The sequence below is a fragment of the Orbicella franksi genome, chromosome 14 (assembly GCF_964199315.1).
Source record: "Orbicella franksi chromosome 14, jaOrbFran1.1, whole genome shotgun sequence".
Lineage (NCBI taxonomy): Eukaryota > Metazoa > Cnidaria > Anthozoa > Scleractinia > Merulinidae > Orbicella > Orbicella franksi.
Window position 1 is genome coordinate 9,525,495 of NC_138158.1, and position 13,356 is coordinate 9,538,850.

The 13,356-nt window shown below is 41.6% G+C and overlaps 2 protein-coding genes across 2 annotated transcripts in view; one reads left to right on the forward strand and one right to left on the reverse strand.

Moving 5' to 3' along the window:
• Window positions 1–13,356, forward strand: part of LOC145467193 (Na(+)/H(+) antiporter NhaA-like) — a 44,549-nt gene that overhangs the window by 16,381 nt on the left and 14,812 nt on the right. The window lies entirely within an intron of this gene.
• On the reverse strand, window positions 14–13,352 carry LOC145467185 (putative flavin-containing monoamine oxidase AofH). Its single transcript, XM_081450742.1, has 6 exons — window positions 12,685–13,352; window positions 10,637–10,828; window positions 6,427–6,469; window positions 3,285–4,049; window positions 1,990–2,190; window positions 14–1,246 (listed from the first exon to the last, which is right to left on the reverse strand). Exons 1-6 carry the CDS (start codon window positions 12,878–12,880, stop codon window positions 1,054–1,056), a joined length of 1,590 nt encoding a protein of 529 aa, XP_081306868.1. The 5' UTR covers window positions 12,881–13,352; the 3' UTR covers window positions 14–1,053.

The following is a 13,356-nucleotide window of genomic DNA, read 5'->3' on the forward strand; positions in this document are numbered from 1 at the left end:
GACTCGTGTTAGGTTTGTCATCTGTTACAGTGACCATACCTTACATTAAGGGCACTTAATGTACACAACATCCGTGTAGCCCACAAGCCTACAGCTACGTTACGACACTTACTGACCAACGTTTAAGACAGGGACGGACCTAACAAAAGACAGGGAGCAGTTTACAAGATCAAATGTTCCAACTGCCAGGCTTCCTACATTGGTGAGACTGGCAGAAACGGTAAAACGAGACTGACTGAGCACAAACGAGCCACGAGAAATGGTGATGCCAACAATCACATTGCTGTACATCATCAACACAACTGACAAACCGCAACATTGACTGGGACTCTGCTCAGTGCTTAACCTACAGTACAAACTATTTTCAACGACTGACTCTGGAAAGCTGGTACACTAACCCAGAACAAACGCCTCTTAACAGATGTCAAAAACTACTGGCGCCTTACAAACGACTTATCCATGACGGAAACGAAACCGACAAACGGATTTCTAAAAGACCGACTTAATTTGAGTAACAACAGACGGACTAAAAACCGACCAATTTGACTAACAATAGACGGATCGAAACCGACCAATGACTGATGACAAACCTCACACGAGTCTTTCAGCCAATACCATCATGGCTAAACTGCCCAATCACGTTCAACGGGCCAGACTTGAAACATCATCGACCTGCAAACACTATTCACGTGACTCTGAAGATGACTTCCGACTGACTGACGGACCTTTTTCAAAACAAACCTGACCCTGACCTTTTGTCAAAACAAACCCTTTATTATATTTCTTTCAATTAGTTTAATATTAAAGATACCTGGCGTGGGTGTCTAATTAACAAATTAATCATTCAGGCTTCAGCAAAGTTTGATGTTATTACAACAAAAACTAAAACGAAAAAACAAACAAACCATGGAAAGTATTATGTATGCTTAATTAACGCTCCGTTACTATTGATTTCTTTTTTCGCTTTTCGGTCCATGACCTCAGAGATAGAGTAGTTGTGACTGTCCTTTGGCTATTCAAAAGCGGGTTTTCATAACCATCCCGCCGCCAGTTCTACGGTTCTGGCTGCATGATCTCCCAGCCTTCCTTGAGGGCTTTGTATGCCGACAGAAGAGCTCCCTCATTCCAAGCATCTATTATTGAAAACGCCTCGCCAACCATAAAGACTTCCTCACCAGGAAACGGACGTTTGGCCCACTCCTCTAGATCGTAACGACTAGCATTGGACCCTGCCTTTGTTTGATGCCTATTAAATAGAAAAATGTTGGAAAGATCAAACTATGTCACGAGTGAAACAGAATTCGAAGTATGGGAGAATATTTGCATGTTTGATTCATACGTGTATACAAGAGTCTTACAAGCTAAAAGCGTCGAACTCTGCCATCTTGGATCCGTTATCTTACTCTTTCCTCTGCGGAGGTTCAAATTCAAAGGGTTTTTCGAGTGGGGAGAATCCGCTGAACGATTTGAGTGCAGGCGCAGGGTGACGTCGATTTCCAGAAATGTTAGAAAATCTCCAAATTTTATTTGAAAGTCTAATTTGAGGATGCCAAGACTGAAAATTCGTTTGCAAGAAAATCTTCTCAAAAGGTCACTAAAACACAAATTTAAGCCTCCAAACACCTGATAAAACATGGCTGCTAAAGAAAAGTCAATTGACATGACCAAACAACTGACGCGACAAAATGTTCCACGATAACGTAGGTCTAGCGGAGAAAGTCACAAAGGTTGGCCACTATTCCTAAGCCTGAGAATGCGGCCTATAGTCCAGACGGGAGTGGGTATTGGGTAATTTCGGTGGTATTTCGTGGCAAGGTGGAGGTTAAGGATATTAGTAAAGTTTTACATTCAGTTCTCGAGTACACTTTCCAATTACCCGTTAATCTACGGCTTCTTTGTATACCCGCGTACATTGAAACAAACTTTAAAGAATTCTTTACTCTGCTTGGAAGAAACCACCATCCTTATAAACCACTTTTGATGACCTACCAGCATATATTATCCCAATATTTGAATACCACATCTAAAGGCTCAGGTACAACCATCCCTGGAAACACTTCCTGCACAGCTTTTTTTAGTTCCGACTCAAAGACCTCTTTGGGAAGCTTGGAAAATTTCCCCCACTTGACTGAGCAGCCATATAAAGAGTAGGACAACTGAATGACGGCTTCTCCATGAGGTCCTCTACCGCTACAAGAATTGAAGAACATGAAACAGATATATGGTTTTTATTAGCTTGTTCGGTCTGCACTGGGGAAATATTGATCTCGTTGTATTTTTCAGCAAGTCTATGCACAGGCAGCCCAAGATCTCTCTATGAACCACACAAGCAACACAATATTTTCCCTTTATGAAGGGAAAACCGGAATTCAAAAAATCGCTTAAATCGAGTTAAATCGGTGCAATAACCACACCAGGAGCAAACAATACACGTATGGAATAAGGTAAGCCATTTTTATTGAGAATTTTCACTTTCAACTGCCTACATGGATATCTTGTAGAAAATCCCATATAAACCCTTATAATTCGATGGCACATTGTGTTGCTGGTGTGGTTCATAGAGAGAGCTTGGGCTGCCTGTGGTTTATGGACCTCGCCGCCGAAATTTTTTAGTGTAAATTGTGAGATCAGCGAATCGCCCATACGTCCGCTTGCAGAATTGGCGTCACTTCAGCTGGTCCAGTTTCTGAGCCTCTTTATAGGCCGGGAAAGGTAGAGTTCAGCGGAGACTGGACTACACCGCAGCTCATTTCAGCATGTGGGGCGCCTTTCTCCACAATGTGGCTTTGGGCTGTACGGCACTTCAGCTGATAAGCTAAGGGTATTCTTCTAATAAACTGGCTATGAGACCCCTGCTGATCTAAAGGGTGGTGAATGGCAAATGCGAGACCTTGCGAGAAAACGAGAGTAGCGTTTTTTTTCTTGCAGACTCGAAACGTCTTGACCTTTTAAATTGTGAAACCGAGACCTTAAAGTGTTTTAAGTGCGAGCACGAGACTTTGAGATTCTAAGTTGCCCATGTCATTAATAAGAACAAACAAACAAACAAATCACGACTTGTAAAATATCGAGACTCCGAGACAGCCTTAGCTAGTTAAAAAACCGAGACTGTAAGACGCACATCACCGCCAAAAATCGAGACTGTGCGAGACGTACCCGTGCAATTCGAGGAACACTTTGCAAGACACATGGCTGTTGAAGGACTATTCGCCACCCCTGACCTACAGGTTCTTGTATGTACACAGCTGTGTGTGTTGTGCAGGGTATTTGAGACAAACTCCTACCTGTATGGCATGATAGCAGTCAAACAATTGGATCCTGACACAAATATTTCAAATGGCTTCAGTGTTATGTTCTGAGAGGAAGTTGCGTTTTCCCACCAAGGGTAGCTGTAAACTGCTGCCGCTTTAAACGACGGCCGAGCGAGGATAGATTTAAACAAATAATTACTTTTAATCTCGGTTGCCACATCTCCGGTGATCTTTTCAAACGGAAAACTTGGGACAGCAATAATGAGCTTTTTGACCGACACGGAAAAATGTTCTGTTTGAACAGCAAACGAGCTTCCTTTTCTATTTAGTGCCTCGACTTTCTCGTTCAAATACATCTTAACCCCAAAACGTCTCGCGGAGTTTTCCAGCGCGGTGGTGATTTCTGATAACCCACCGAATGGTCTAAGATAATCGTACGAAAAATACTTATTTGCTTGGTTATGCTCATATGTAAACAGGGTGCTTTCTTCCATGTTGTAATCCACTTTGACCGCAAACGAGGACCGCATATATTCACACCCTTCGCTTCCGAGTCGCTTGCACATAAAATCTTGATAAGAGGGAAATTCGAGCGCCTTCTCTCTCGTCATATTCATCCAAGCAGACCGAGACATCTCTGACGAGGTCATGTTTGCAAATTCACCTGATAAGAGAGACGGAAAAGCTTGTTCCTTGAGCGACTGGAGATTTGACGCGTAGAATCCTCTAGTTTCCACATATGCCAGTCTAATGCCATCCATTTCAAACATCGGGATATTAAAACGTTTGACGAGGTCCCTGAAAGCAGTCAGCAAAAGTTAATTGAAAAGTTCATATGTAGTACAGTAAAAAACCCGCGTGTAAGAACCTAGCGGTTTAAGAACCTGCTGGCAGGTTCTTAAACCTGCAAATCTGTGCTGCTAAATTTGTTTAGCCAAGCAAGATCAAGTAGGTTCTTATATGTGGGTTACTATACAGCTAAATTATTTTGAACATTTTAACCAAGGAGTGTGACTTTGAGATGGCAAATTTATATTACAAGAAAATACATATTACAGTTGAGAATAAATACCAAACCCAAGTGTATTTATTTCCTTCTGGTAATCAACAACTATATCTCCTTAATAGAAATTAAGAACCCAATCTCATCATCATCATTATATTTCTAACACCTCGGGGGGGGGGGGGGAGGGATAGGGGGAGGGGGGTGAGGCCGCGCGCCAACTCTTTCCACCTTCCACGGTCTTTCGCCACATCTTCGATCTGCGCTCACGAGGTAAAGCCAAACTGTCCCCGCCATTCACTCTCAACCGTTTGACGCCAGGTTGTCAGTGAGGTCTACCTCTTCTTCTTCTACCTTCAGGGCTCCATGTTAAAGACACCTTAACATTGTCGATATTCTCAAGCCTTAGAACATGGCCTAACCATCTCCAGTGCCTATCTGTAATCATGTCAGAAACAGGCATCATCCCAGCGTTCTTGTATAGATCTTTGTTCGTAATCTTTTCTAGCCAAAGGTTCGAAAAATTTTCCTTAAGCACCCTCTTTGAGATCTGCCCAAGTGGCAGGCATCATGTTCAGTCATCTTCCAAGTTTCTGCGCCATATAGTAGAACAGTTAGGACATTACTCTTGAAGATTTTAAGTTGGGCCTTGTAGCGGTGAGCTGTTAAAATCCATACTGGTTTGCTTTACAAAGGCACCTCTAGCGAGGGATTGTCTACTGCTGACATCGGTCTTTGCATGCTCCGCATGATCCTCCCATCTCACAACCATGGTAGACGAATTTGTCCACATTCTCTAAGTGTGTTCCATTTATAAGGATTTGATGCTGGGACTTGCTATTGAGCCTCATGATGTTGGGTTTCTTAGTGTTAAATTCTAATCTAATGAACCTTGCAATGCCTTGCAACCTGCTTGATTTCTGCTGCATATAAGTGCAGTTACTGGCTAGTTCATAATGTGACGTCGTCTGCATAATCACAGTCTTCTAACATTGATGAAAATCTTCACCTAAGACCTCTGCGTCTGTTTCGTGATGTGTTTGTCATCACTCAGTCCACTGCCACAAGGAACAAAAAGCCTGACATAACGAGGCCCTGACGAACGCAAGTTTTCGGACATCGAGCCAGCCTGACATCTTACCATTATCAATGACATTACAGCAGCTGTCCTCATACATCGCTCTGATCAGATCTACAAACTCACTTGGTATCCCATAATGTCTCAAAATCTTCCATGCATAATCTGCTACGATCCAAGCTGTCAAACGTTTTTGTAAAATCCAGAAAGTTGTTGTACAGTGGTGCATGCCACTTGATAGACAGTTCAATGATGTTTCTGAGGATTAAAACTTGCTCAATAGTTCCTCTCCCTTCCCTAAATCCAACTTGGTCACATCTCAAATTTGCGTCAATGACCTCTTTGATACGTTCAATGACTACTTTACCGAAAACCTTACTTGGTAGACAGAGTAAGAAGATTCCTTTGGAATTGTGGCATTTAGTCAAATCACTCTTTTTTTTGGTACTTTAACAATCATAGCCTTGTGCCAATCAACTGGCACCTTCACATTCTCACGTGTATGCTCAAACAGTGTACTCAAGTATTCTGCAGCAAGAAACTGCTCAGCCTAAATTGCCAATAACTACCCCAAATTACAACAAAACACGTAGGTTCTTAAAGGCGGGTTTTACTGTAATTGTTACAGCTTCAGTTATAACCTGTAATGTAAATGTCAAAATTAAACCGACGAAGCTCGGTTTAAATCCCAGTCCCACCCCCACCCCCTAGATTACCTTTCCCTTCCCGCCAAGAGAGAGAATCTTACTCATAATCTCGTTTTCAGATCTTCCACAGCCAAGTGGTGTTCAACGTCAGGGCGAGGTCTGGGTAAGAGATTGTTAGGGACACAGGGAGTGTGAGGGATTTGCGGGGAATTTTCCCTCCTATTATAAGACGATAAATTTTCAGTGTCATTCGTTGTAAACAACAACAAATCGACCACATTTTTTCATCGTCTTTACACATGCATAAGAGATCCAATAAAATTCCTAAAACTATTCAGTAAAGCCCATCGGTTTGGACGTGATCCTACTCAAATTTTGCGGGAAATTTTAAAAATTGATAAAAAAAGAAAACGGAAAAATAGAATTAAATGGAAAATATCATCTTACATTACAGTCTTGTGGTTCTTGTCTACTCGCCAAGCTCCTAAACCTTAAACAGCAAATATTACAGGACATAAGTTAATACATAATAAGGGACCGTTCATTTTTTATAAGGTAGGGGGGGCTGGTGGGATTGGGGGGGGGGCCATGCGAAAAAAAATGGCTTTCGAGGGGGGGCCATCCCAAAAAAATAAGGGAAAAAGGGGGGGTCATGTGAAATATTTTAGTAAAACTTTAAAATGGCATGATGTTTGAATATCAAAAAAATTGCTATAGAATAAACATAGAAGGCAGGATACAAATTTATTACAAACTTTCCATTTGCTTTAAAAAAACGTTTGGTGACAAAAAGCATTTGTAGCTACTGAAAAGAAGTATTTGACACTGTTATTTTCGAATGCAACTTTCACTGGCACTCATCTTCATCTTCGCTGTCGTCGAGTTCTTCATCGCCGCTTGTGCTGCAATGGGAGTCTCTTTCACCAATGCTGCAAGAAGCAGCAATGCTTCCCGTCAGAGTGTACTCTTCAGGGTACATGAAGGTGTAAACATAATCTCTGACTTCCTGCTCAAGGTTGGTGGTGATTCTGCTTCTTGCAGCATTGGTGAAATAATTCCCTTCCAAGAACTGTGCGATGTATGGCCCATCTCTTCTAAATAACGACGTGGCAACATCCTCAACTTCAATACACTCTTCCGGGACGGCCGTTCTAGGAGGGTACACAAGGCATTGTGGAAGATCATTTCCTAGCGGGTTTCCAACACAGATTCCATAAACTCGTTGGACGTTGTTTTCAGTCCGCTTCCTCTTTCTCTCATTTGACTTTCTGCGGTTTTCTTTTTTCCTTCTCCTTTTGTTGATGTGCTGTTTGAGTATGCCCTTGAATATGCTGTTATAATTGCTCTTCTTATTTTCTAGTGCTTCCATGTCCTGCGTGACCTTCGTCAACTTAGCCTCTATAAATTTGATCTGTTTTACATTAAAACTGTGGGCAAATTCTTCGCCCTGCTTTAAAGCAAGCCCATTGGACTGAAAGAGTGTGGAATCGTGGCATTCAACTTTTCCACCATTGCTCTGTGTTCTTTGATGGAGAAGTTCAGTTTTCTTCCATCACTGGGCTTCAACTGGTACCCTGGCATGGAAAACTCACTCGCCCTTTCTGAACAGTCATCCGCACTTAGAAAGATTGCTTCTTTTGCTTGTAAGATGTCAAACTGCCTGGATCGTTCAGCTGTAAACCTTTTCTTAAACGACTCGTCGCTTTCGCCATTATTGCACATTTTGGAATGAGCCTCTTTCATGATTATTATGGACGTGCTCCGTTCTACATCGTGCAAGACATAGCAGCACTCAACTAACGTCAAGGAGCTTAAAGCAAAAATACGCACTCAACGTATAGCATCAACCCCATTTTAAAGACGGGGTTTGCAAAAGAGGAGGAAATAAAAAGGAGGAATAAACCTATACATCGAGCAAAAGAAACACAAGCTCGATGAGACAGCTGCAAGAAACATAGGAATGTCTCTAGACAAACGTATAGCTTTCTCAAAGTAAAGCTACGGCGTCTCCGAAGGAAATCGTAGGAGAACAAATATGATATCCGTGATAAGGATCTACCTACTGTGCTTGCAAACAGTTCTAATCACAGCCGGGCCCGGCGTCACAATATAGAATGCAAGTAAGCAACATGTTCACGGTAAATTTCATATTTTGTCCCTCAAAAGCAAATTCATGGAGATTTAAAAGCATATCTTGCAATAGAAATGAGCCTCAACAATGCATAAACACATGGTAAATTACAGAGGTGTCAAACTCAACGAGTCGACATGCAGATAACAGCGGAAACCATGCAGACCTATGACCTATAAAAATTTGCCATAGCACGATCTAACGGCTCAACTCCACTAAAATTCCTCCTTATTACACAACATGAAGTGCCCTTCATGAACATGAGTGAAGCGACAAGAAAGGTCGAGTGACCGAACAGAGAACGGTAAATGTACAAATGTCACGAACCGTAAAAGTCGTGTAGGCTAGTCAACCCCATTTTACCTTGAAAATTAAGAAATTTTAAACCATAGATAAATTTAAACCACAACAAGTATGCTAAAATTTATAAAAAGTAATCCACTATTTGCAAGATTTGAGAACACTCATAGCTTTTTGTTTTACCTGGATAGGGCAACATTTATACATGCCTATCACTAGAGTAGAGGTAAAAACCTTCCAAATAAAGACATCTGTAAATTAAATGTAACAATGTGTTTCACACAACACATCAACAGATTTCCAGTTTTTTCACAACACTTCGTACTTGGTTCAGTAGCACAATGCAGGAGCAAGGAAAGACTCTGTTCCAGGCCACTGTTACTTCCGTAAGATTGAGAAGTTTATGAATGAGCACTATGAGGAGGGGGAGAACTACAGGGAGTTTCTAAAGTTGTCCTGTCAAGAAAAGGTAGGAGAAATTTGTTCTTTTTGTTGTGAATGGACTGGATCACCCATAGAAAGATATCCTAAACCAGTTCCTGACCATTCCTGCCTACCGGAATACCACTACCTCTCCTACCAGAAGACCCCAAAAGAAGGGCGTGATCCAGATGACTGGCAGCCAAGGGTCCAAGCGAAGAAAGAGCATGGAGGTGGCAAGCTGGTTTTATCTGACCCAGAGAGCGTTGCTCTATTTGCAGATAAGTTTATTGTCAAATCAAAGTTTGTGGTGGATTATCTTCAGCATCTTGAAGTGCTGGAATTTAAAAGGAAACGGAGAGCAGAAGAAAAGGCAAAGTTAAGTAGGGACGCAAAAGATAAATCATATGAGGATTATCCTTGGACTGAGTTGTGCGAAGATCTAACCAAGCTTAAAAAGCAACGTGTTCCAGAACAAAACAAGTACTTGAACCACCACGGGCTGAAGCAGCATTTGAAAAGCAGCAAGAGTGAGAAAGTAAAAGCAATTGTAAGACATTCATGCTTGCGGCAGAAGAGTCCTCTCAGAGCTGGCCAACCAACACTGAGAAATGCCAGGACATTGACACAAAATGACAACAGGGTAAGTGCTGACAGCAGTGAAACGGATGAAAGTGACAATGATGAGTATGACAGTGATGCCATTGACTCTGGGGGAGAAGATGACTCAAGTGATGTCATTCTTGCATTCATCAATTCAGATGAGGAAGATACCAATGAGAGGCCAAATGCCACACGCTTAGGGCGAGCCATAACTAGGAGATCCGAAATTGACTTCTCTTTCTTTTGATTTGTTTTTTAAACAACAGCTCTCTGTAGTATAGGGATTGTAAATATTGTCTTCATAGTGAGCACAATAACGTGAAGTAGGGGGATAATAGAGAAATATTTAAAAAGTTGAAATCTAAATATTGTTTGTTCAATTTTTTTTTTTTTGGGGGGGGGGTCATCCCAAAAAATGACCGCTATAAGGGGGGGCCATGTGAAAAAATTGGTAAGCTGAGGGGGGGTCATGCGATTTTTAAATGGTGCTTCCCGAATCCCACCAGCCCCCCCTCCCTCATAAAAAATGAACGGTCCCTAAGTTGTTTTTTTTGACAGTAAAGAGAAATTGTAAAATGAATACAGCTGGACCCAATAGTTTGAACTCGGTTATTTCGAAGTCAAAGCCATTTCTCGTGGATTTGCCCTTCAGTCATTTGATATGTCATCATCATCTAAAGTTGTTTACACTCGCCTCAACGGTAAAAATTGATGTTGATTTTTCAACTTTTATTGGTATCACCTTGCCATCTGATCCCATCTGACTAATTATTGTACCAAAAGTCTGCATACGGGCCAAGTGGCTCATCAGGCCGGAGCTTATCGCGGTTTCTGTAGCATAAAGCGACTAGGAATATTTCTCCTCCCCCCCCCCCCCCCCTGCTTGGATGGGATGCTAGTCCATCGCAGGGTTACTCTCCCAGCATTAAATTCGCCGGTACCCATTTATACACCTGCATGGGTGGAGAGAGAGGCACTGTGAGAGTAAAGTGTCTTGCCCAAGAACACATGCGACACATGTCCCCGACCAGGGCTCGAACCCAGACCGCTAGATCCAGAGTCGAGCGCACTATATGTTTATAGCATTCTTCTTCTTCTCTTGTAGCTCATGTCCAGACTGAACGCGAACAACTTTTTCACATTTTGTTAATAGTGATCTGTGTCTGAAAAGAGAAATTTTTGTAGTAAATAACAATGTCTTACTGATGCTGATGTTTGGTGCTTGGCTAAATCTGTGGTCATAGTTCCTTCCTCCAAATCTGGAGTCTTTTTCAAACAAACACACGTCGTCTTCTTTCTTCTTTCGCACGAGTGTCTCTGCCATATACATACCTGAAATACCTCCTCCAACCACCACTACATCACAGGACATTGGTGTCAAGGAAAGCTCTTCCTCTAAAGAAAAGTATTCAGAAACCGATCAAAGTGGAAAAAAGTTTTGTTAAAAATGCCCACAGGCGTTCTTTCGTCCCCCCACCGCGCTTTTTTGCTTTATGTAATTTGTGATCATCGGTATTGACATAAATTAATATTTTGCAGACACGGAACAGAGAACTGGGTGCTAGCGTAGTACGCGAAGGCTCATAGTTAGTACGTTTGTAAAAAGAGACGGTTGAGAAACTTGTGACATTCTACGGTCAGCCTTGCCACTAGCACTTTCGCATAAGTTTTATTTTTATTGTGTAAATAACGTTATCTGTTTTATCGTTCATTCTTTTGTTAATATATCAACTTTAAAAACCCAAAGGTGGTGCCACTCCATTTGGTTGGGGGTACACGGTCCCTATTGTTGGTTTTCACATGACGTCACTAAAATTCGAACTACAAAACTATTGATCTTCCTGGATTTAACTTAAATGATGTATAAGAGCAGCTGAAAACTAATATTCATACAAATTTTCGCTCCGAATGGGTTCTTGGTTTTGTGGTACACTACGCTTGAATTTCTAAGCTTTTGCGTGACGCGGCATTTACATGACTGCCTAGAGAGCAGTCATTATGGTTAAAAAAGTGACTTATTTCGGGGAACTTCACTATCTGAACAGTTCATGTCTTAGAAAAAGTATTATTTTAATGTTTTAGATTTCCTCGAGGGATAAATTCACGCTTTTGTAGCAAAACTCAGTGACAGATGTTTCTGCTGGTTTCCGGCCGCCATGTTGGTGCCCATACAAATGGGCACCAGCATGGCGTCTCCATACAAATCTCTATAAATTTGGGTAAAAAATTTCTCTGCATATCTCGCATAAGATAAATTGCTGTGACCAGAGTTTTGGCGAGAGTCTTTGCGTATTTACCTTCTTTCATTTTCCAGATTCTGGACTTTATCTATTGACCGGTTTTGATTTTTATTTTGATCTATTTTGAATTGCGTGACACTGAAAACCAGCTATTTCTCCAAATAAGAGGTTTTTGTGGTTTACATGTCCGGCTTTGGCGCATGTAGGACGTTACTTGATGTATCTCTTATCCACTTTGTTGTAAGCTTATTATCTCAATTAAAACATTTCTTGGGCCTGGCTGACCAACGTGCCCATACCTCAACCTTTGAGTGTGTTGGGTTGTGTAGTGAACGCAAGAATGCCGTTTTCGCGCAACATCTACAGCTTGCGTGACATGTACAAGCATTATTAATGTGACTCATTTGTCGGTTTCCTTTTGAGCATTGTTTTCCTTATAGTCCCATAATTCTGTATTGAACAAACCAGCTTAGGGATTTCATAATTATTTCATAGCCCGCACACACTAAAGGTTACACACAAGGTGTGTTCCCTTTCTTTCTTTACCGTGCGAAGATGGCCCTTTCGGAATGTCATTTAGACACTAATAGGTCTTAAAAGGGCAAATATGCACTCCTTAATAAAACTTCTAACGGGACGTATTTGGAGGGTACACCACGTTATATGCATCAGTGTTGATAAAGGCACTGATAAAAATAGATCACTCATCCCACCGAGCTTGTAAAAGCTTTCCAACTGATCAATGCCAACACTGCTTGTCCATTATTTTATCAATATATGCGTTCGCGGGTGCACGGTATTTAGTTCTGTATTTGCAGACTGCAGACTTTTCGGCTAGTAATCGCGTATATTAAGAACTGGCATTTCTACTTTTCAAGAGCTAACCGCAAACAGGCTCCTGAGCGCTATTCAAGCTATCCGGAGAGGTCTATATTCAGGCTAACCTGTGCTCTATTTTGGCCTAAATGTCATCTGCGGTCTGCAAAAGTCATATACCGAACGTTCGCTTACCGCCAACTCTCGCCTCATCTCTGGTTTGACCGCTCTTGTCTTTTCCTTTCTCGTGAGCCAGCAACACACCTAGCGTGACTAGAATAATTAACAGCAATAAAATCACAAAGATCGTCAGGGCAATTTTCACTCGGCTCACAAAAAAGCCGCGAACTTCCAAGTTAGAGACGGCGGAGTATTCTCTTGCCATGTTCATCGCGTCAAATTTGAAACCAGCTCGATGTTCAATAACGAATCAGTTGAGGTGAGAATCAGTCATCCAGATAATCATGTGACGTCTATGAAGAGGACTAATGGAGTGGAAATTTGTAATCAATGAAGCAGTATAGCATGGTTTGAGAGTCCAATATCGTAGATACGGGAACAAGTGGCTTAATACGAGTGTTTTAAGTCTTATTATTATACATTTAACTTACTATCTCTTTTCTGATGGGCCGAAAGCGTATAGTGAATTTTCGAAATCAGTGCCTGTGACGTCATCTAGCTGCAGATTATACAATAATCATGTCAAGGACACTCAAGGTCACGAGTAGTCATGTCATGTATGACCGCGGTGCATGATTTCTAAGGGTAATCATGTCAAGTTCGCGCGCTTTGTGTTGCTTGTAGTCAGTGGGGAAGCAAAAACATGACTTCCATTTTTTTCCCTTCAATTTGTAATAAAACAGTTAT

Excerpts from the sequence above, each read along its gene's own strand:
- LOC145467185 (XM_081450742.1), bottom strand. The coding sequence starts at position 12,880 with ATGAACATGGCAAGAGAATACTCCGCCGTCTCTAACTTGGAAGTTCGC. Across the intron at positions 2,191-3,284 it reads ACTGCTATCATGCCATACAG|CGGTAGAGGACCTCATGGAG; the intron begins GTAGGAGTTTGT and ends CAATTCTTGTAG. Across the intron at positions 1,247-1,989 it reads TATTGGGATAATATATGCTG|GCATCAAACAAAGGCAGGGT; the intron begins GTAGGTCATCAA and ends TCTATTTAATAG.